Source organism: Ammospiza caudacuta, chromosome 7 (genome assembly GCF_027887145.1).
Source record: "Ammospiza caudacuta isolate bAmmCau1 chromosome 7, bAmmCau1.pri, whole genome shotgun sequence".
Classification (NCBI taxonomy): domain Eukaryota; kingdom Metazoa; phylum Chordata; class Aves; order Passeriformes; family Passerellidae; genus Ammospiza; species Ammospiza caudacuta.
The window spans coordinates 31,642,818-31,667,202 of record NC_080599.1 but is presented as its reverse complement, the minus strand read 5'-3'; the positions used below and the strand labels follow the sequence as shown (position 1 = coordinate 31,667,202).

General features: G+C 36.5%; 1 protein-coding gene across 9 annotated transcripts in view; it reads right to left on the bottom strand.

Moving 5' to 3' along the window:
• The window catches only part of ARHGAP29 (Rho GTPase activating protein 29), a 47,982-nt gene that overhangs the window by 2,633 nt on the left and 20,964 nt on the right, over positions 1-24,385 (bottom strand). For 2 of the 9 annotated variants that reach the window (XM_058808110.1, XM_058808116.1), the window contains exons 3-22: positions 23,527-23,670; positions 16,223-16,319; positions 15,794-15,866; positions 11,957-12,017; positions 11,322-11,459; positions 10,970-11,034; positions 10,413-10,523; positions 10,234-10,314; positions 9,756-9,944; positions 9,382-9,519; positions 7,917-8,107; positions 5,925-6,091; positions 5,287-5,415; positions 5,019-5,117; positions 3,345-3,508; positions 2,925-3,113; positions 2,655-2,792; positions 1,514-1,746; positions 441-747; positions 167-275 (exon numbers count right to left, since the gene is read on the bottom strand). In XM_058808110.1, the coding sequence (XP_058664093.1) occupies positions 167-275; positions 441-747; positions 1,514-1,746; positions 2,655-2,792; positions 2,925-3,113; positions 3,345-3,508; positions 5,019-5,117; positions 5,287-5,415; positions 5,925-6,091; positions 7,917-8,107; positions 9,382-9,519; positions 9,756-9,944; positions 10,234-10,314; positions 10,413-10,523; positions 10,970-11,034; positions 11,322-11,459; positions 11,957-12,017; positions 15,794-15,866; positions 16,223-16,319; positions 23,527-23,670 (2,823 nt within the window). Of the gene's footprint in view, positions 1-166; positions 276-440; positions 748-1,513; positions 1,747-2,654; positions 2,793-2,924; positions 3,114-3,344; positions 3,509-5,018; positions 5,118-5,286; positions 5,416-5,924; positions 6,092-7,916; positions 8,108-9,381; positions 9,520-9,755; positions 9,945-10,233; positions 10,315-10,412; positions 10,524-10,969; positions 11,035-11,321; positions 11,460-11,956; positions 12,018-15,793; positions 15,867-16,222; positions 16,320-18,390; positions 18,660-23,526; positions 23,671-24,385 lie in introns of those variants that run through there. The other 7 variants (XM_058808111.1, XM_058808117.1, XM_058808115.1 and 4 more) reach the window with 6 other exon arrangements.

Sequence of the window (24,385 nt, the reverse complement as noted above, 5' to 3'; positions counted from 1 at the left end):
AGATCTAATTTTCTGTTCTTATTACAAAAAAAAAAAAAAGTGTATCAAACAGTGACGAACAGGTTTTATCACTTGCTTATGTCTACATTGCAGAGTTACATGCACTATAATCTAAAGCATTCAGGGCTCCTTATTTACCCACACCCAGATTTAACAGCATACTAACCAGATAGAGATATATCTGCTTCTTCTTTTGTATTCTTGCTGTTCTTCGATTCCAAAAAGAGTGCAGCTGTTTCTGAAGCTCTTTCACATGGAACTATTTGAATACCCTGCTAACAAAAGTCAGAGCAGAAGTAAATGAGAATCAACAAAAAAGGCACTCCTTATTAAAAAAAACCCAAAAAGACTTATTAGAAATATGCTCTGGAATGCTCCAGAATTTAACACAGAAGTTAATATGGCACGGGTAACTTTGTGGCAGCAAAAGAGTCACTCACTTCCTTTACAGCAACAAATGATTTCCTCTGCTGCTGTGGCTCCCTCTCGTCTGCTGATAAAGCAACTCTGATCATACCAGCTGTTTCTTCAGCATGAGAAGTGCTCAGAAGTGGTTTCAAGGAGACATCAAATATCTTTTCATAGTACGTTATGAGCAGCTCCACTACCCGGGCCTGGTAAGGGTAGTCCACAAGTGATGACAAAGAAACCGTAGCATCGGTTTGACGTGGCCTGATCAGAGTTGGGCCAAATATTATGCCAAGGTTGCTGGCTGACATTTTATTTTCATCACACTGTTCTGTAACTCTGCACAAAGAGGGGGAAAAAACCAAACCAAAAGAAATCCCCAAGTGTTAGAGGGTTTTATTACTTCAGAAATTCTTTTGATATTAAAATCTTATGTCTAAAGAGGGTAAGAGACAATAAAAAACAGAGTGGGTTTGGTAAGCAGGCAGAATCTTCAGTGCAGACCACATATAACAGTGGCTTGAACTTCCCACACAGGGTGTTTTTATGACCTATTTGTTAAAGTTATTTGTGGCTATTTGGCATTTCTGGGGTTGGAAAAAGAATGTCTCTCATTCTAACTAATAACACAGCTATAACCCAGTATTACCCATTTTTATAGGCAATCACTGGTTTAGTACATCATCATACAAATCACCATTTGGAGGACAAGGAAGTGAAATGTGACTGAAGAATGGTTATTAAAAGACATGATACAAGTTTCAATTTTCTGTTAACAGCCATCAAATCACTGCCCTATCTTTGTTACATTGCAATTTAAATCATATTTAGATCCCTGAATGTGACACTAATTACTACTGACCCCAATGCTAGCACAGAATCAAAAATAACGGAGGCCAATGCTTTCCCTGCTTTATTTCCTTTCATATTCTTCTCTCACTTGGGGATTCATTACATGGAAAAACCTGCAGCAACAGAACAGTGTCTTCAAAGGCATATGTGACTTCTTCCTCAACAGTCATCAAAAAGGTACAAGAGATTCCTAGCATGCAGCATGTAGCAGTTAAGTTTTCAACATCAGTTTGCATTTAAAGTATTTTCTTACCTGTGAAGGTGTCCAATAAGGTACTGAAGAGTGTTATAATTTGGTACAGGCAGTTGTTTCAGAAGATCTTTAATTTTAATGATGATCCTGTTCAGTTCAATACAGAGTGACTGTCTTGTCTTTGCTTTGGGGCTAGCTTGTTTAGCATCCGATTCCTCATTAGCATTCTGACTTTCTTTAGCAAGTCCAATGAACTCATTGTAAAGCCGAAACAAAATCAAGGGCTCTGGAAGCTGAAGAAATAGGAACATTTCAGAAACATACTTAAACCTGAATTTTAACTATTTGCTTCTTGTTTTTCTTCAACTTCTTCTGGTCTAGCATCTTTTCTTAGATTATGACATTGTTTAATCCTTGTTCATTAGCTCAATCCCCAATTTTCCCTTTTCCAATCCACACCTTTTTCCAGACATCATTTGCTAACCCTTTCCTACAGTAGCTCCAGGAGTGAGCATTTATCACAATTTATTGAAATAAGATTTCAAGAAAAAAAGTTGATTTCAAAATCATTTAATGGTGATGATCATAGGATTGGAATGCTCATCTCTAACAGCCAGCATGAGGAGGAGGACAGGGCCATCCAGCTAAAGACTATTCCTTTCAGGGCTAACAATTTCACTGGGCTACATCACAGCTTCATTTTTTCACATACATATTGAAATTGTTTTAGAAAATTCACTCATGAAGCTTTAAAGCTCTATTTTAGAAGAAAAAGATGGATAATCCCTCCATAATGAACACATCAGGACCACTACGAGCGTTTCATGATGTTTTTGTTAGCAGGTATTAACAGCAATATATCAGCATCTGTCTGCATGAAGAGGCAAGAACATGGGAATCTTTTAAACTCCACATAAGGCAAGCAAATTCACTAATCAGAAAGGTTTTAGAAATAAACTCAACTATGAGTAGATAAACAAGCTTGTTATGCACAATTTCCCTGTAGAATACATATTGTAATCCCAGCACTTTTCCCAGTTCTTGTCACAGACTCCATATAAATAAAGAAGCCATTGCAGTTATCCAAGGCACTTGTTTAATTGCTGCTGTAGGAGTGCTGAAAAGGAGTGGTTGTTTTGTACTGTACTGAAGAAATTTACTACAGCACTTTGGTTTTCCATCTGACCTCTCAATTCCATACCTGGCGGAGATACAGCTTGAGAACATTGCTGATGTCATGTGCATAGAGTTCTGAGAGCTCAACCAAATCCTTTCCATTTTCAAAAGCTTGACAAAGCTTTTCAACTCTTGACTTGGCTCCATTCACACGATAGATGCCCTAAAATTAAAAGGCAAGCACAACTCTATTTCAATTTGAATGGAACTTGATGATACTAACAGCATTAAAATCTTAAGAGAATTTTTTTTTAAAGATTGTGTCAAACTTAAGCATGAACAAACTCGAGCATACCTTGACATTCAGTGCTCTGCTTTCAATTTCTGACGTACACTTTTTGATGATGAAAGGAATGCCATCAGGAAAACTTTTAGCAGCTTGGGCAAATTCCACTCCAAATAAGTGAAGCCTTCCATGAAGTTTTTTGTGCCCACATTGAATAGCTAAAGTCTCTAAACATTTTTTATGGCATGCAAGTGAACACTACAGGAGAAGAAACAAAAAAAGCACATGGCTTGATATAATCTGACACCATAGAAATATTTCAGCTGTTTCTCACCCCATATGTGAGCAAAACAAATTTGTTAGTATGATGTGCCTCTGCTTTAAGTTCATGGTGGTTATACAAGACACAAACTCCAGTTTTTATACAGAAACAGAACTCCCAACTGTACATAAACCCCAAGCAGCAATTAAAACTGATTTTCAACTTACCTCCTCACATTCAGCTCCATGAAATACTACTAGGCCGTCACATTCTCTGCATTTAGATGGAGCTCTCAGCTTCCGTAGTTTGTGTGTTTGTGCTGCTTTGGACATATTAGCATTTCTAAAAGGTCCTGGAGAATTTGCAGTTTCAGATGTGAGATCATTTAAACCTGAAGAGAATTTCCCTGTTATAGTCATTTTAATATCTACTACTGGGGTGGTAGTTACTCTGATTTTTTAGAATTGTGCTGCAGAACAGAAGTCTGTAAGTAATGGCAACTATCAAAGTAATCAAAATCATTTTAATCACAGGGAGGCAACACTATGTTGCAGTTCACATAACAGAGACATTAACTATCAAACAATCCTGTGTAAGAGCAGAACCAAACAATCTTTTTTGCCTTATTAAGTATTTAATTTTCTCCTGTATTGTGGCAATGTGAAAATATTAGGACATTTAATTCCAACTGCCCTGCATTTCAGGCAACAATTCATGGAAGTTTAATTTTATACATTTCAAAATCCTGTACTAGAGGATGAAAGACAGCTTGTTTTGCCCTTTAGTGTTTCTGAAATGCTTAAAAAAGAATTATTTTGCAGCACGGAAGAATTAAGACACACTCATTGCAGTAGCCTCATAAATTTTAAAAACATTACCGATTCTGAGTTTCCTGTAACAACATCAAATATTTTCTAAAGGATTCTAAAACAAAAAAGAATAGCAACTGGTCCTTTTTGTGTCCAATTTTTTTTTTCAAGCAATTTACTTAAAATGCTATCAATAACTCTGTGAACCAAACCCCTTTGTTTTACAGATAACTTAAAATTATCACATTCAGTTAATTGCCCAGAAAGCTTCTTAAAAGCTCAAGCATTGATTAAACAATATAACTCTACGTGAAAGCTTGCATTCAGTAACACATTGCCACACTTAAGTCTAGATCTGAATTAAAGCTGTTTACCACAAGTTTTTTCCTAGAAGGCAAAGTATACATTTAGGAAATAAGGGCTAAGTAAACAGTTTCCTAAGGGCTTTACTGAGCAAATGCCACAAATATTTCAAAATTAGTTTGTAAGTACTGTAGACACAATAGAACTACTTCTGATAATCCAGTTATTCAGGTTTCAATGCCTGAGGCAACATTGTTGTTATACAGTCAAAATTAATTTGAAAATTAGAAATGGCCTGGTCAAATCTGGGGCAGACATTACTGAACTCATTTATCTTAGTTGAAAGGGTGAAAATCTCAGCTACTACCCTAAACATTTGGTACCACTTTTTTTCCCAATTTGCAACTTATCACCTCTACGTATTTGTGCATTTCATGTCAAAGTTCAGAAGTGATCTTACATAAATCAGTATGGAGCTGAATTTAAATGCAAATGTCTGGAGGGAATGGTTAGTGGATCATTTGCTTTACCTCAAAAGGGTGACAACACTAGAAATGTCCTATGGTTGTCCATACAGTAACCTAAACATATAAAGGCAATTCTGCACCACTTCATTTGAATTACTTGAATATTATTCTTCATCTCTCAACCTGAAGTGGATGCATATTGTATTGAAAAACAATGCTGCTGGCAATCACACCTTGTTAAAGTACTTTTCTTAAGAACATTAGAAAGAAAAGCCACACTGTAACAAAAAGCATCTTCTGAGGACTTCAGAAACAACATTACCACAGTCTGAAGGAGATGGTGGCTCTCTTTCATCAAGATCATCTGCAGATGACATAGTCCCAGTGGAAGGTGTTCGGGGAAGTCGTCTTTTAAAATCCCCTAACAGATGATAAAAGTTTTCAGGAAGTTGTAAGTATCAGTCCCACCCAAGTGTTCAGTTTTCATTACATGCTCTGCTCAATACTTGTTTATTTAACAATGTCTTCACTAATGTGAAACAGTGCAGGGAAAAGAGTTCAGGTTAGCAGAGCAGTGAGGGCAGCTGTACCTGGGCTGGCAGATGGAGAATCCATGGACCGGGACTCGCTGCTCCCCCCTGCACTTTCAGAGTCACTGCACATTCCCCCACTCTGGTTGCCAACTGACCATGATCTGAATGGTGGTGGGCCTCGCACTGCTTTCAAAAAGAAAGTTTACAAATTCCAAATGTCAAAGACAAAATTTAGGTTTTTTAAACTGAAAACTAACTACGAATATATTCAAAAGAGGAAAAACTGCACAAGTCACATGAACATGCAAGAGAGTGAAAAAACCCCAGGGCATATATTCCTGTAAAAGCTTCAGGGGCTAAGAAAATTAATTTCAGAAACTAGACAGTTGTGCTTTTACAGAGGACCTGCAATCAACATGTAACTTACAAAACCAATGGATTTTCAATTGCTAGAGTTTCACTTGGAAGAGTTTAGTCCACTGAGTTTGACAGTACTTGCTGTTTGAATTGTATCTCACCTTTCTTGTCAAAGGATCTAGGATCAGGCAGGTTTCCATTTGTCCTTATAATGCTCAAGTACATTGTTTTATAGGCTTTGAACTTTATAATACATTTTTAATCCTTCAGTGTTACATTAAAAAAAAATAAATTATTTATTTAAAGACTGAGCTCCAAAACAAACACAGAAGAACTACCTGGAATATCTGTGTTGCTGGAAGACCTCTTCTCTCTAACCTTTTGCGAATGATGATAAATTGGGCTTCCCATATCATCTAATGCCTGAGCAGGAAAATCTCCTGAACACTGAGATAAGTTACCATGGGATGTATGGACGCTGTTTGTTGATTGCTTATTAAAAACCCTTCAGGAAGAAAAAAAATAATTTGAAGAATGAATAAGACAGAAATTAATGAAAAGTAATGTATTTTTTTAATCCCTGGGCACAAAAAATGCTACATTTAATCATTTAATTACTATTAATGAGCATACATTTTTGACATGTCATTCTCATAATTATATTTAATTCCAAAATTTAAAAATAAAAATATTAAAAGAAGAGTGGTCATTTATTTTCAATTAAGTATGTGAGATTTCCCAGTGTTTTCTCTACACCCAGAGAGAATCATCTTTTCCACTTCTTCATGTATTATAAACATTATCTTGCAGACTTTGAAAAAACAGCCTATTTGTTCATCTGAAGGTAAGAATAATCAGAAGCCATTGTATTCTATGATTATGCTTTCCCCTCCAAAAGATTCTCTAACCAGCCATCAGGACCATCCACCTATAAACACAGGTGTTCACATATTGTGCTTTTTAAATGCACAGAAAATGTGTTGAAGCTGCCAGAGTGTCAGTCCATTTTGAAAATCCACTCTCACTGTAAGAACAGAATAATATTAACAGTAATTAACATAAAATGCTGAAGCACCCTGGGGACAAAATAGCCTGCTGGCCAAGTTTAGCAGTCAGGAAGCTGTTTCTTAATCACTTCTACCCTATCAAGCTTAAGGGAAACAGAGACTGAAAAACGTTCAAATTTGCATTTGTTCAAGGAGCAGTCCCTTAAATTAATGCAGAATCAAACAATAAAAATGATCAAGTACATGATGAATCACAAGGCTGTGACAAAGAAAATAAAAGGTGGGCAGAGGAGGAGAAAAAACATGCTCCTATAAATGTCAAGCAGTAAATAGCTGGGAGAGCACATAAAGTGCTGGAAATTTCACGCTCATCAGTCTCTCAGGGAGCTACATAGTTAAATTCCCCAAAGTCAAAGTTTATGAGTATAGCCTAAATCAGTCTTAAAAGGCAGGAAATTTACAGACAAGAATTAAGAATCTCAGCTTTAACTTTGAATTTCCTGCCTTTTGTTGGTAGAAGTCTGACTCAAGCATTTGGGTTTTTGTTTTTAGTTTCCTTTTGAAAAACGATGACGACTCTTTCCTGTAGAACTGTGAAACACACAGATTGAAATGGATATTCTGCTGCTCTAGTGCCAAGATGACCATTTTACAACAAATTAAAGGTGGAAAAGCATTTGGCATGCTGACACAAGGAGCTGTTTTTATCTTGAAGTCTTTACTTCCACATTAGCTGGAGCTTTCATAGTTTAATAATAACAATTTCTATTTCATACACATTGGAGAAAAAATAATTAAGTTATAACATGTCCCTACAAATGGACTCTGAGCTTTTTTTAGGCACATAGCATGAGATAGAAATCGAGACACATTTCCTGCCAAAAAGTTGCCAAATGTAAACAGTATGAAAGAAGCTACTGTATGCAGCAGCAGGGCTTGTGGAAGAGGAAAACTACCTCTTCAGACTTTCTAAATTTCTGATTTTCAAGTACTACTGCCACACAACCCTACCAAATCCAAAACTTACACTTTTCATATTAACCAATATCTATATTAAAATAGTAAAAAGTCTTGCACAACAATTGTCAATGCTTTAGCAAGTATTATTGCATGAAATAACATTCTGCCTCAGAATTCAGAGGCAGATTTTAATGTCAAAAAATTATATATAATCTTACCATTTAAAAGATGAGACTAAGAGAATAGTAAAGTATGTTAAAATACTCCTTTAGTTCCTCCAAAAATATTGTTTTATTGTTAAACACATATGCCTAAGCGTTGCATTTTAAACCAAGTAGTTGCCACCTGTACTTTGGCACTTACCCATCAACCTGGGAATTCTGGGTTTCAAAACAACCTGATTCAACAGGAACACCATCCTTTGGCAAACTTTTCACAAACTCTGAATACTGCTGACCAGGGTCATAGAGTTTGGCACTCTCACACAGGGACTGGCAGTTAACTGGCAGAGATACAACCTGAGCATGCTGCAGCTGGAACAGGTTAACTGTTGCCTGTTGGGAGAAAGATTTTCATTATTTATAGATCATTTACTAAATATTTCACTTACACTTTGCTCAACTCAAATTAATACCCTAGCAGAAGATTATTTGAACAATAAGACTAGAAAACTTCTAGAAAATAGTAACATGTTCCTTTTTACAGTCAACTTTCAGGAGACTTGAACAAGCTTCATCTGTAATAGAGACATGAGTATTTCTCTCCTCTCTGGGTTATTGAATCCTCCCCACTAGCAAAGGCAATTCCAATTTTTTCTCACTTTTGGTTGATCAAGGTAAACAACAAGGGCTTTTGCTATCAGAAAGGCTTTTTTCATGTTCTGGAGTGAATATTAGTCATCACTACAATAATGAAGTAGCTGGAATTCCAAACCCAGGTGAGCTCCGTACTGTCTTGTCCCAGCAGACAGATTAAGTGAACACTTTCTTCATTAAATTACCTAACATTTCTAAAAGATTTTATCACATGTTAGAGACCAGAGAAGGGGGACACTGCCTAACTGCTTTGTCAGCTTTTGGGTTACAAAGTAGTCTGCAATTTAAATATACTTGAACTGACAAGTCTGTCTATACTTTCTACTGCTCTTATGGGTTTGTTTTAGGGTTGCTTGTGGAGCAGCGTTGTTTGATATTTTACTTTCCCTCCCCATGCCAGCATTAAATTTTCATTGTCTCATCTAAACAAACAAATAGAAAAAAAAACAAACAAAAGCCCCCAAACATCTCTTGACATAATGATTTCTTACATTCCTCAAGATTTTTTTTAGAGCTGCGCATGTCATATGCAGTTTTGACCATCACTTCCCTATTACACCAATAAACTAGTACAATCTACTAGTCACAAAGGACCCTGCAGTAACTGAGACTGCCAGCAAGGCTGAAGTGTGCTAATATCCATGCTGGGCTTGATCCAAACATCTTTGCTAATGTACTAATCAAAGCAAAGAAAGCTGTACTCTTAAGCAACAGAGGAACACTACTGCCACCAAAATTTTGAAGAGATATTTTTTAAGGATTGTGTAGTCAGGGTGCTTGCAAGGCAACAGCTTATGAAACACCCAGAAACATTCAACCCCCCCCCCCGCCAATGTTTGTTTTTAAACTCCTACTAGAAAGGGAACACAGATTAAAAGTTTTCCTTCTTTTACTGTTGGCATGACATCTGTCCTTTGAAAACTTTCCATTTAAAATGGGGCTTACGGGGCCTTCTCTTAGTTCTAACAATATATAAATATCTGTGCAAAATGTATTTTAAAGACCATGCTTACAGCTTTAAGAGTAAGATCACACTGGTAAATAAGCTCCCGAAGCTGTGTTAAAACATCACTTTTAAAGCTTTCCAAATAATTTCTTTTTTCTTCAACCTCTGCCATGCTTGCTTTATAGTGCTCATTGGCTTCTTCAGCCTAGAGAAAACACAAGTATAAATAGTTGATGGATTACAGGCCTTGATACTAGAAGCAAGAAAAACTCCACTCAATATGCTTGTATTTGAGATTCCCTTTTAAGATAAAAACCCAAAGGAACATAGCATGATTAAAATTAAAAATGTGAACTCAACTTACTCAAATACTCTACTTGGGAAAACATGAATAAAACCAGTATAGACTTAACTTTAAAAGCAAGGAACAAACCTCTTTACCTTTTGAAGAGCTTCCTCTTCTAGCCTTCGTTTTTTCTCAAGTTGCTTGCTGAAATCTTTCACAAAGCTTCCACTTGAGCTAAGCTGTTCCTCCTCAGCACGAGCAGTGCAGGATTTTGCCTTTTCATACTCATCCTGACGCTGGGTATACAGCAACTTGGCTTTTCTGAGAGCAGCTTCCAGCTCTTGCTGCAGAATGCAGCCAGAGATAAAGAAGAATAAACAACATTAATTTTTCAGTATTTTAATATGATGTTTAAAGAGACTTATGCACAGGTCTGTATGATGCACTACCAAGTACATTGACATTGAAAGATAACCTCTTACAAATGCCAGACTGCCATGAAATTGACAGTTACATCTACTTTCACCAAGCTCTAGAGACTATGTGTGAATGTAAGTGCAGAACAGGCTAGTTTGAAAGTTTCATCCTTTTGAAGAATTCTAGACTGAACAGTTAAGATAAAGAATTACCAACCATTTTTTTCTGTTCTCGCTGCCAAAGGTCCTTGATATCTTTCCTTTGTCTATCCAACTCATTTTTCCTTCCAAGAAGAGGCTAAATAGGAAATATTAACGGAGTACATTAAAGGCATATAGGCTTTTTTGAATATTCTATGTAATTATATAGACTTTTGTCTCTTTTTTTAAACATACCTGCACAAATTTGTTAGACTGGAGAGCAGCAGCTGTTTGTTGCCAAAGTTGACTGTTCTCAATATCATTTTGAAAAGCATTAATGAATATTGACTGGAATGGCATATAATCCTGAAATTACACAGCACATGTTCTAGGTAAGACAGGTTAATGACATTCTGAATGTCTGTATAACTGAATTAGATTTTCAATTAAATTTAGTAAATTATTTACTAAAATAGTATGAATGTCAGATATGAATGTAGAAAATTACTAACTCATCTGTGATTCATTTTACTAGGAGAAAAGTCTACAAGCCCGAATCACAAAGCATACAAAATATTAGTCAGAAAAAAATATTGTGGATCTGCATATGCAACAAAAATAATATTATATATACCAATTTCCATCACATCCTTCCATTTGTTAAATGAAGATCTTTTTAACTACTGCTTTATCATATAAATCAATTCTGTATCAGCCTAAAAATTGATCCCTCAACATCGGAGTTTTACTCCTGGGCAAGCCATCCAATAAAGATTTAAGACTAAGATAAAGCCCCAAAGGTATACACTCACCTGGTGTCCAACAACAGCTTTAGCAGTTTCAGCCATTTTTGCTAAACTTTTAGCACACTCCACTTCTGTTAAAAAAATTTCACATTTACTGTTTACATTATAACACAACAACAGTTATAACACATGCTAAATGCTTTTTACAGTCTTCCTTTAACAAACAGACCACAGAGGGGACCACCTTCACTTTGTTACAGGCCTTTAATTGTAGGAAATGCATGATAGCTCTGTCCACTTCAGCGGAACAGCTACTAATTTAGAAATCACATTATTGACAGTCTGCAGCACAGAGGCCTGACAACAGATTTAATTTCATCATGACAAAGCTGATTAAATGCCAGAAAGAGCCACTCACCCAAGCTAAGCTTTTTTTCTACCCATGCGATTACATCCTTGGTATATTTGGACCATGCTTTAGCATAGGACAGAGCCGACTCAATTCCACTGTCATTTCTTAGCAGCATGCTATCAACCTCCTCTGCTCGAAGATGTCCTGCAAATAAAGCATCCAACACAAAGAAGTGATTTTTAGACATGACCACACACTGAGAGCAAAGCCAGTATTAGCCAACTGTGAATGCTTAAGCAGCTCTGATCTTGAGTTGGTCTTTAATGCTAGTTGACTCTAAACAGGACTGACAGCGGTTTTAGAACAAATTAAAGGGTCATAGTATTTTATCTGGAGTAATCATATGGTCAGCATAACTTTCTTCAAGAAAGTGACCCAACAAACACCAATCCTATGACAACACACAGAAGGTGCTTCAGGCCTTAGTTCTCCCCCCCCGCCCCCACCAAAAAAAAAAAAAAGGCAGCCTGGGTTGGTTATTTACAAACAAATGAAACCTTAGCAATAACTTTTTTTTCCCCAGTGAAGTTGTAAAGGCAGCATACGTATAAAATAGTGACCAAGCAACTTAGAACATTTTTACAAGAAAAACCCCCACAGATTACAAAACAGTGTTTATCAATGTTAAATGAATGACCTACCTTGAATATCATCCCTTTCATGCAGTGAACCCCCAGACTCCACAGAAAGATTCTCAAAAGACTGGTATGCAAGAAATAAAACATTAAGTTAGCAAAGCAAATCTCTCACTAGAACTGAAAGCTAACAAGATAAATGGCATTAGCAGCCCCTTTATTTTTTCACAGATAGAGCAGATAAAGCAAACTGCATCACTCCCTCTCATCTAAGGCACAACATTTTTTAAACCCCCATTGCTGGCAAATGAAAAAGAATAAATAGCAAGGAATCATTATATACCTTTACATCAATAACCTTGAAAGTCTGTAATGAAAGAGTTAAATATCAACCAGATTTGTTAAACAATTAAGTGAGCTTCAGCTTTTCTTAAATCCCTACCCATCTTTTAAAAACCTTTTCACACAGACTTAATGCCAGATATATAAAACAGACACCATTTTACAAGCCATTATAATCCTGTATTTCTTCCTCAAGGGAATAAAGTTTTTTGTAAATTACTTGCAGGTGGTGCACTGTAGGCACAACAGCTGACTGGTAACACTTGCTAATGAAACCCTGAGAATCAGTACAACCTGACAGAAAGTAATCCAATAATAAAAGGAATTTAGCACATCACGTCATCCCTACCTTTGTTCTCACTGCGTTTTGCTACCCCTTGAATTGTGCAAGTTGAATTATTTTTAAGACTGTGCTGTAGACCTGACTACTCAACAAATTTAAATAAATAAGAAGTTTACTTTGTAACCACTACCCCCTTAAAAGCCAAACCAAAACAAAGACAGAAATCAAATCCTACATAATTTTAAATGGATAAACTACTTTTGAATACTTTGAAGCACAAAGCAGACAGAAAACAAAGGCTAAGAAATAGCTGCAAAGTGTCCTCAAGCTTTGCAGGAACAGCTTATTTCCATTGGCGCTGGTCTATTTTCAGACATTCACTAAAATGGAGCACAGTTATCAATGATAAAAGTAGTTTTGGTGTTTTTTAATGCAAATGAAAACTGATCATAAATCACACAAAAATCTCTCAAGAATCATTGTTTACTTCACAGCAGAAGCAGCTTTTCCAAAGACCAAAACATGCAAGGTATTAATCATCAGTGACATCAAACAGAATCAAATTACAGCCTAAAGACACCCTTTGTTACTATTACAGTGGCTGTCTAATACAAGAGAGCTTCAACAAAATGGAATGTTTTCCAGAACAGGTGGGAAATCTATTCAAAGCTGTCCCCAACTAAATTGGTAAAAAAACCCTCTAAAATCTGAATTTAGCAATGGATCAATATTTGGTTGCAGAGAAAGCTTGAACATTCCTAGATTTAGTTCAGATTTTCTGTAAAGTATTACTGTCTTCAAGATTATTTAAAAGTTGTTAGGGGAGAAAAAAATAATAATTAGAAAAGCTCCATACTTTATATTAACTTGGTGCACTTTTAAGTTCTGGTCCTAAAATTTTTTTCCCATTTCTATAAGACCTAAATCATTACAGTCCTGAAAACTGTTCACTCCTTTCCAATAAATCAGGCACACTGGTTAATGCAGCTAATCAAAGGTCACTCATTCTTTCACATTCACCCACTGTAAATATGTAATACCAAATTTTAGAAGCAAGCATTAACAAATGCTTTTATCTATGTCAAATCTTTTATCTACAACTTATCATGACGTGATCCGTGCAGCTTGCCCCCCTCAAGCAACCCAATGACTCATCCCAACAGTTCTAGCAAAATGAAAACCCTGACTTTCATTTCCAACTTGAATCTGTCTCTTCTGCCTCTTTTTCCCCTCACTACCCAACTCTCCCCCTAACTCAGGCAAATGTCTTCACACACTTTGAAAATTTTATCCTTCTTTATTATGCTCTCAGATCTGCACAGCATCAAATAACATTCAAATAGCTTGTTGAATAATGAAAGGTCAGACATGTCTGTCTGGTCTCTTCTAGTATATTTTAAAATGCTTTTGTTTTTAATTAAAAAATCTTTGCTTCCATCTTGTACATCTGGTTGAACTACAAGAGCTAAAATGAGAGCGATTACATTTGCTAAGAGGGGGTATACATATCATTAAACTTAAGCTTCCAAGCGGAATGCCTAAAGTAAAGAATGTAGACTCCCCTGCAGTCAAGAGAAGCAAGATCAGCTCTGCCCACCCCCCTCCTTGGAGCCATCCTCATCAGCTTAATTAGGGAGGTCCCTAACTAAAGAGGCAATTAAAATATTTCTCCTTAATCAACCCTCAGAGTATTTACATGTTAAATTCTACCAAAATGTTATGCCCTGTTTAAAATACAGCTAGCTGCTATATCACTGAACACGCACAAGTAGAGAAAATTAAATATTTTGCATTTAACTCCTGTTAACACTCAACTCCTCACTGGCCTCCAAATTCCTCTCTGAATTGTAAATCAAAGTGAAATGATTCACCTGTTAAATGTGTCTTTATTTGCCTAAATGAAAATGCATTTCAGACAGATTTCTAAGAAACTGAAGTATGTTACCCTACCTGCTCCAAAATTTATAATTGCTCACCTTCACATTAGGAAAAGCATGAGGTACTACAAAAGTAAAGTTTTAAATATAAGCTGACTTCTGAAACATCTAGAATGGAATTCCTTCTTCATTTCACTATATTCAAATTTCCCCTTGGCCTTCTCCTCACCCCCATGTTCAGAACAGCAATCTTTTGGAAAATCAATCATTCACTTCACAATACAATATATAAGACCATCTCTTTCCACAAGCACATATTTTTGCAACGCAAAACCATTTCAAGATCAAGATGTTGGCAAATTCACCAATTTCCTTCTGCTGGTGAATGAATTAGATAAACCAGTACTTCTTCAAATAATCTCATTTAATTTGCATGTGATGCTGGGTTCTATGCTATTTTATTTCATATTTTTTATCAATGACCTAAATTGAAGGTCGCTAGAGCCGGTTTTCTGAGTAACCTCCATATTGTTTATGAAGATAAGTTTTGTAGCAGCTACAGAATAACACACATGAGAGAAAGATGAATTATCAAACATAGTGAAAGTCTGAAAAGACTGTTCAGCTCTAGCTGCATGGATAGCTGCACACAAGCCTGTGTGAAGAAATGCTAAGTCTTAAGCATGTTTCAACAAAGACTTTAAAAAAATGCATAATCTAACATTTTTAACCTTGCTGCAACTTAGCTTGTAATACACACTAATTATCAATTGTATTTTTCTTGCATGTAACTTTTAAATTTATTTCCTTTACCTGAAAGTCTGCTTCTCAATACACAAAAATTCAAAACAGAATTTGGTACTGAGCATTTTTCAATCATACCTTCAGAGTGTTTAAAGGAAGGTTTAAAATGTTGGTGTTTTTCTTTGACTACCTATAAGCTGACAGTTCTTTTAGTGAATTGTTGCTGAAACAGTTACAGCACAAACTGGGCTCCGAAAGAAGAAAAGGTAAAGAAAAGGTAATTTTGTCATAAATACAAGTTTTTAAAAGCCAAAATGAAGTCCTTAACCCTTTGGTTTCCAGGTTTAACAGGAAATTGTCTAACTACTTCAGCGAGCAATCATTCAAGTATCTTACTTTTCCCCATTTATTTTCACTTAACCAATTTAAAAATCTCGAAAACAATGACAGCAGGTAGACCTGTCAAGTCATCCCTATCATTTAGAATACATTCAAGCATTTGAAATGTTGAATACACATTTTTCCTGGGTTGAAACCTTGTTTTAAACCACAGATGACTGGTAGTGTCCCAGCCCAACGATGCAGAGAGTTTCAGTGGAACTGAAGTCTCCTTTAACAGATATCAATTTACACTCAGAGAGAACGTGTTCAGCCTACCCGACTTCTCCGAGATACAGGAAGCCCCAATGACGAGCCATTGTCTACATCTCCCATAAGGAAGTCTGAAACACTGCCAGAAAAACAAAGAATTGTGTTACTTCATTACTTTACCTCACCAAGCAATTCTGTAACACTGAATTCAGAAATTCAGATAGTGTTACTAAGTCCTTGAAAAGCTCTGCAAATCATTTTTAGTAGACATGTTATATTCTCTGCAATTTCTATACCATCCTAGATTTCCTTATTAAGGAAAAAACCAAACTGACAAAAACCCAAAACAGTAAAATGTTCTAGATGTAGCTAATTAAAATTACTTTATTAGAAAATAGTTGTCCAAAAGAAAACTAAAGCTTTTGTTATTATTTTGTCTTAATTTGATTCAGCTCCATTGAGTTCTTTAAAAACTTGTTCTGGATTCCAACTTACACGTTTCCAAAATTGAGTGCCAATCTGTCAATGGAAGAAAATATTTCACTGAAGAGTTCTCTCTTATTTTCTTCATTAACTTCTTTGAAGTTCACCGCTTACAAAAAAAAAACAACAAAAAAAAAAAAAAAAAAAAACAAAACAAAACAAAAAAAAAAAAAAAAAAAAAAAAAAAACAAACAAAAAAAACCAAAGGGTGAGACGTGGGGTCAATTAAGCAAGTTTACCGGGCCTAGAGACAAATTTTATACACTAAGTCTCCTACAGAACATGCAACATTATGCTTTTCTGAATAACTGAAAAAACATGGTTTTAAAGAAGATTAGCAAGAAAGTAAACACTAAAGAAAAAAAAAAAAAACACAATCCAGATGCTTCCCACAATGAAATCAGATTACTTTTGCACTTCCTGTATCTTCCCACTTAAGGAGCAGCTTTGTGTGGAAATGTTGGTAATGCATGAACAAAAACAGTCATTTACCAACCAGAGTGAAATCACACAAAGCAGCTCACAAAGGCAGTCAGATATTGGAACAGCTGTTTCTTTTCTGAGTAGAAATTTCAGAATTCCAAACAGGAGCAGCAGCTTGTGGGGGTGCCCCCTCAACTGAATGCAATCCAGAATCCAGCATTTCTGGCCTGAGTACAGGACAGGCAAGCAGAAAGTTATCAAAAGGTGGTGTCCACTGCAAAACCCTTCAGTTCTTAGCTCCACAGTCTGGCAAAAGCGCCTCAGTTTTTCCTGTCAGAAGTGGGGAAGAAATGCAGCGTAACTACTGGTGGTCCCAAATAGGAAGAAGAGTGTTGCTGGACAAATTACATGGTTTAAAGTGGTGATCAAGTACTTAATTACTCAATACAGCATTCAGCACACTTCTATAAAAAGCTGGAATAATGAAACAAGAATGATTCATCCAGAGTTTCTATTAACAACTACTAAACAAGAAGACAGAGGGAGAAAGGACAAGAAAAAAGCACGACCATTTTTGTCGGGTTTCAACTTAACTCCTTAATCAATGGTGACTGGGAGATCTTTTCTAGAAAAGCTGCATATATTGCTTTGAGCTGAAGCTGCATCCTCTGGAGGGAAGTTTTTCCCAGAGTTACATTGTGAGAAATGACAACTTCACATTAGTAATTTTTAAGGTTTTCTTTTTTTCAGCTTACTGTTTTTTAAGTTTATTTTTTTAAGCAATGCAATATTCTTAATTCTCTAGATTTATGTCACATATGCTCACACCTATTTTAGACGTACTGCAATGACACACATACAGGTACTCAACCCACATCACTTTTTGCAAAATCTAACAAGGTTAGTTTGTCTTCCTTACATTTCAAGTACAAATAGAATACAATGACTCATAGAAGTAGTACAATTAAAATAATGTTAAAATGTCGCCCATTCTATACAAATTTTCTCAGCAAATTAACAGGCTTTAATCTTAAAAAGTATTCAAACTTCCTGCCAGGTGCCTAAATACTAATGGGTAACAAACAAAGAAAGTACAGAATTTGCTCCCCCATTAGACTTCCTTTGTGAAAGGAAAAGTTTTTTACCAGTAAAGTAACACAGTTAAATCCATTTCTTTTTACAAAGTATGTCAACAGACTTGATCAATGTTTTATAACAACTATTTCTATACAAAGACATTACGGAAAATACATATTTTTCTCATGGGCTATTTTTAGAATTACTTGCAAATACAAAATAATTTTGTAATAAGCCTACAGCAAAAAACAATTTTCGCATATTATGACAACATTACCAGTCTCTGTTGACACAGTTCACTACTAAATTACAGCTTCTCCTAGCTCTTCATTCAGCTACACTTCGTAATTACAAAAAAAAGAAGCCTCTGGCACTTTTGTTTGAAATGAGATTCGATAAAGCTCCACAGATCGTTTTTTTTTTTTTAAATAACTTCGTAAATAGCAGTGGATTTCTTTTTTTTAAAATTCAGGTTTGTTGAGAACCTCAGCTTTGCAGAAATAATGTTGTGCATAAGTCTAAACTTTGCATTCCAAATCATTAAGCAGCAACAGTCACAAGAACTATTGATTACCAGTCCCTAATGACTGGAAAAATCATTTAAGAGCTGGCATGAAATGCAAACTGTTTCAAAATTAGAAGGAATTAGCAAAAACTGTCTATGTATTCCAAGCACTTACCATGGAAACATTTGTATATCCATTAGCTGCAGAGTCTTCGGAGAGAGAGCACTTCTTTCACTTAGCTAACAAGACATTAATATAGAGAGCCTTTCCCTAAAGAAATGCCGTCTGCTTCACTCTGCCTTCCTGTTCCAGGAAGGGTTTTGTTAAGCTTTACACTTTATATGCCAGAGAAATCCTTTCTTTTCAGGATCCATCACAACAGGAATAACAAATCTCAAATTTTTCTGATTTACTTCTTTTCACTTCTCCCAAAACAGGTTAATCTAATCTCTTAGTAATTCAGTAGAACACCACCAGCTTTTTTCTAGCTTACCACCACTGGAATGCTGATGTACTTCACGTCAACTTTAAACCACGCACTCTCTTTCCCCAGGACATCCTGACTGCACACAATAGCTACTGACAACAATGAACTGTAGTAATCTTGCCATGTCTGGAAATGACAGCTATCTATCTATAGTTCCACAGATTTCAAAGCAAGAATACAACTAGACAACCCTTTAAAGCAAGATTTCAGGTGACACATAATGAACTTCAAAAAATCATATGACAGTAGTACTTTAAAATCCAAATCCAGTACCAGAAATGCAAGCCTAGCTTGCAGTGGATCTCTATTTCTAAAGCTGTCTTCAAACAAAGGTGGGTTTGACAATCTCATTAAAAAGCTGCAGTATGCTGCAGTTCCAGCACTTGGGTCATGCCATCAAAACTTCTTCAAATCAAGCGCAGATCAGGCTAGGGAACCCGAAACAGCCGTGAAGGCTTAGGAATTGAGAATCCCAGAAGTTGAAGCATTGCCTGAGGACATTTGAGCAATGCTTCTAAAAACCATGAAGGAAAGGCTGCCAGCTCTGGAGACCCAAGGGCAAGCAGGGCCTTCAGAAGGTGATGGGTGGCTCCCAGTGAACTCACAGCCCATGGGACACAGCCACGCTGGAGGCAGCACAAGTTCACTCGCTGCCCCAAGCCTGCTGCCCACACACACGTGCAGGACTGACAGCAGCAAAGCTGCCTTGCCAGCTGCCTGCAGAGCCTGGGCAAGTGCTCAATTTGCTCTTTGCAGGTCAGCTTTCTCATACATGATGGATATATATGATAGCATCACCATGTATTTTCTTAGACAGGAACACATCCTCAATCCATGCTTTGCTAGCTGACATAAGTAAGCAACCAGCTGACTGGCTTAGAACTGAGTACCTTTGCAACGAGTTTTGTCTTTAAACTCTCAACAATGCCTTCAAAAACCTTTCAGAACCATGTCAAAAACAAAACAACCACCCAAGCAAACAAAAAACCCAACAGAGACCAAAAGACCACTCCCTCTGAAAACAAAGACTTCAATACCTCTTGTTATTACATCTCTTCTTCAAAAACATGTAAAATAAATGGGGAGAGGAACATAAGTAAAAAGAGTAATAGTATGGAGATTGGAAATAGGCAGAAGAACATTCTTGTATTCTAGAGAAGATCAACAGGCTGTCCAAGCCCTACTGTTCTACTTTTGGTTCTTAGTGCCACATCATTTCACCAGCCTGTACTTACTACCAGGTTTGGCAGCCTCCTCAACTTGAGCTGGATGCCAACAAGACAATTTCAAGGAACTGTGTCCTACTCTTTACATAATAAATTTTGCTCTCAATGAACATCACAGATACACCAAAAAAACTCAATTACTTCAGTTCAGTTTTTTATTTCTTGTTTGAGGTATTTCTTTTTGATGCAGAACTACTACAAAAAAGCCTATGCTTAAATAGCAAACTTCTACAAGTATAATTTTCAGCTTTACCAGGAATCAGTATTCATTCTAGTGATTAAGTCAAAGGGTGTAATTAAGAGCAGAAGAAGAGTACAAACTTGAATTCAGTATGGGATCAGGAGAACCATGTTCTCTGGGGCCATCAACTATTTAAAGGCACTGAGTGGAAAAATAACAACTATGAACATGATGCTGTGCCAGAATGGGAAGTGACTTACAGAAATGGGAGCCTAAACAGGTTCCAAGCAAGATGCTTTGCTAAGTCTCAATTCTTCCAGGTCAAGTGAGGTGCCATTTAAAAGACATTTGTCACGAAGCACTCAAGTAGGCATATAAAAGTAGTAGAGCCCAAAGAGGCCCAGTGAGGCATGTCATGTCCAAGATATAACCAGAGAAATCAAATGTGTCATGCCCCACTCTTTTCACTGCCATTTTCCCTCAACCTCAGTCCAAAACAGCCAAGTCTGACAAACCTGTACTGTCAAGCATGATTCTCTGTAGTATGATTCAGGTAACATGATATAAGTAGTTTTTCCTTCAATCTATCTAAAAAGAAAAGCATTGAACATCCAAAGCAGAACGAGGGGCACATTTGTCTCATTCCCATTGAAGGTCCTAAAAAATGGCCAAGAAGCTTGAAAGAGGGTCACATGCACTCTAATTTTTGTTAGCCTTTGAAATATTCACAGATGCACTAATCTAAAGGGGGGTAGTCCATCTGTACTGGACATTTTGATTAAAGCACAGTGCAACTTGTCATAGTTAGGAGAACACTGAACAAGACACTAAGACTTCACGAGCCACTAATGTTCCAAAGTTATTGTAACTGATTTAACGAAGAGCAAAAGGCATTTGTTTGTTATAATAGCAGTATGTCCCTACATGAAGTTCCAAAGAAAAACTGGATTTGAAACTCTGACATTATACAAAGACTCAAAAACCAGGAGGTAGAACCATGTGTAAATCTCAGCTTGTTTCTATTTCATCCTCTCCTAAATAAACATCAGAATTTTCCACATCAGGTTAATTTTCTTCCTATTCATAAATCCAACTACTGAGTGCTTCCATATCTTTTTATAGTTCTCTCCTCCAATGACAAGAAACAGATGAGTCACATGAACTTTTCATAATGTCACATTAACAAAGACAGGGAAGCCAGAGGAAAAAGGATACTGGATATGTTCTACCAGCTCCTCACATTCTTGTAGCTTCCTGTTTATTCAAAAGCTGCATTACCTCTGGTGAAATAACCACAGATGAAAACATGTGAACGCATGTGTTACACACAGGTCAAAGTAAGCAAATCTGAGGTCTGATATGCTTATAATCACCACAATGTGCTGCATTTTTATTTCCGCTTTCTCAGTACCAGCTGTCCTACACTTCAGTTTGAATATAAACTTGGAGCAGTAGGATCTTCAGAAAAAGAACAGCTGTAAAAACCAAACAGGTGCTAAAGGCAAACTGCCTTCACATTTACCACTGATTATGTTGGGGGAGGTAGTCTGTTTTCATACAGCAAAGGCTTCACTGCTCACAGAGAAGGAGGGCTGAAGTACCATCAAAGAGTCCTGAAGTCTTGAATCTCCCCATTTCCATCTCCAGAGGTGTCACAAATACACTGACAGGCATTACCAAAATCTTTGTATCAAAGTACTTGTTTGTATCAATGGTTACAAATATTGAGGCAGCACTGTTTCTTTTCAGCTCTTGTAAATGACAGTTCAACCCCTAGTGAAAAAAGATTTTCAGATAGGCTACTAAACTCTATGCAAGCCTTTTTTTTCCCCTTTTCAGTTTTAAGAGCTGGTTTTCTCCTTTTCAGAGGTAGGGGGCTGACTCATTCCTCCAGGAGATGGCAGGAAACCAGTCACCTGAGTGAACAGCTGAGCTCAAGTGCCTGGAGAAGGCCTCTAAGTGTTGTAGGATCACTGACATCATCCTGCTTTAGACTTCTATGGATTTTGCATTTCATGCTGTTAAGCTTGAGAGCGGTTCTAAAACAATATATGATTTACTTGCATACCTTAGGTCACTTCTCCTCAACATTTCTTAAATTAAATAAATTGAACATTGTCTACGACCACTGAAATTAGGGCAGAGGACACTGTCATCTTACCACAGCACTTAAGAATGGAAACAGCTTGTTGGAGGTGGAAGAATTATGTTTACTAAACAATTAACATGTTCACTGAACACTGACCACCACTGTATGTGAGTACTTCAACTTTCCCTGTGACCAATAAGCAAACAGCCCCACAAGAGATACCCTCTGTGTTTCTGCTGTAATGTACAAACCTCTAAAGCAAGCTCAGAAGTTACAGTCCTGTCCCATGATCATTTGAAATACAGGTACAAATTCATAGGAAACTCTGTGTGTAACACAAAGAAAATGAGAAGTACTCTGCTACTACCTGCCAAGATCAAACAAACTGGCAAAACCATGTATCAATAGGAACCATCCATAAGAAGCTTGGAAGAATCCAATATATAGGAATCAGGAAGCTAAACACATTATCATTTTAACTGATATTCCCACTTTACTGAATCAACAATACATTTCAGACATACTAAGATAAATAGGAAATAAGAGGGAAGGCCTAGACAAAGAAGAAAAACCATTTGTGTCTCTGAAGGAAGATATCCTACATGATTTAACACGGGCAAGAGGGAGAGATTTAACCCTCCTCAAAGCTGGTTCCACAGTAATATACCAGACTCCAGAGCAGGAAGAGCTGCAGTCAAAGGTTACACAGGGAAGGAACAGGTTTATGGGGCTGGAGCAATTGAGTGCTTTATTATTTGCATTTGTCTGGCATGCTGAGAACTGCAGTAGCAAAGATCAACAACAGAAAGTATTTACATGTCTGCAACACTTTTGTTGCTATTGACACCTTTATTGACACATGGCTGCATTGCACTTGTGGAATTTATAACTCTTCAACTATGCAGATTTGAATTGCTCAGAGATTTCTTCACCTGATATAAATACAATACCATCCTTACAGATTCAGAAACTTAGGCAAAGATTCTTGGCAAATCTCAAAGGAGATACATGCCACGTTTATTACTCTGTGATATTGTTCTGTGTTACTCAGGTAAAGAAAGCTTAAAATCAAAGGCTTGTGCTTTTAGAATTCAATGTGGGTTTGCACTTAGCTTCCTACAAGCAGAATTTTATCACATCGACAAGAGAACAAGCTACTTAATATTACTCTTCATTTAGGGAAGGCATTTTTTTAAACAAGTATTACAACATTATGCTTTAAAAACCCTCAGTTTCTACTGTATATGTAGAATTCTATCTATAATTCTAAGCCAATCAAGTCACTAATTACAATTTTCCATGAATATGAAAAACAGTAATTCCTTACCTTTTACTTTTGCAATAACTGTTCCTGCAGCACTAAGAATATCAACTGAATTTAGAGTCTGATGTTTATTTATCACTGCTTTTAAAACACGTAGTAACTCCCCCAGGCGTTCATGAACTACTTGATGCAGGCCATCATGATTTTCTGAAAAAAGTAAAGGAGAAACTTCATTAAAACAGTGAATTGACACCCAGTCACATTACAAAAGACTTTGAGAGTACTCACCTGCATGGAATTCTAAGCCATATTGAAGCTGAGCATACTTAAAATAAAGAAATTGTTAAAAACAGTTATAGTAGCAGCTGCGAATAGTAAACTTGCAATATTGTACACCATTTACACAAACTTATTTCTCACAAAAACTGAAGCAAGCATGCTTTAAAAAAAGGAGGGGAGGAATTCTATAACAACACCCTAAGGTTTCCAAATTAAACCATCATTTTTTCTCATGTAATTTCATCAACCACCATTTTGATAATTATTTATATGAAAAAAGGTATCAACAAAAGCAGATTCTGATTGTTCATTAAGTAATTCTTCACCTGATACAAATTCAACACCATGTAGGTATAGTTTGAAAATTAAAATTTCTGGCAAATGTTGGTTAGTTTTTGATTAAAGTATCAGCAAAACCTTAAGCATCTTTAGTATATAAGCCAAGATCTACAAAGGTCTGTCTTTAAGCATGTCAGTCCTGATAAGTAAGTTGAACATCTAAATTGGGCCAAATCAGAAAAATTCACAAACACACTCTAAGATGGTGATGCTTTTTATAGCACATGCCTCTTGCTATGTGCCTCCAAATCCCAACCTCATCTAAGTTTTTTACAAAATACTTATTGTTGCATGCACAGCACAG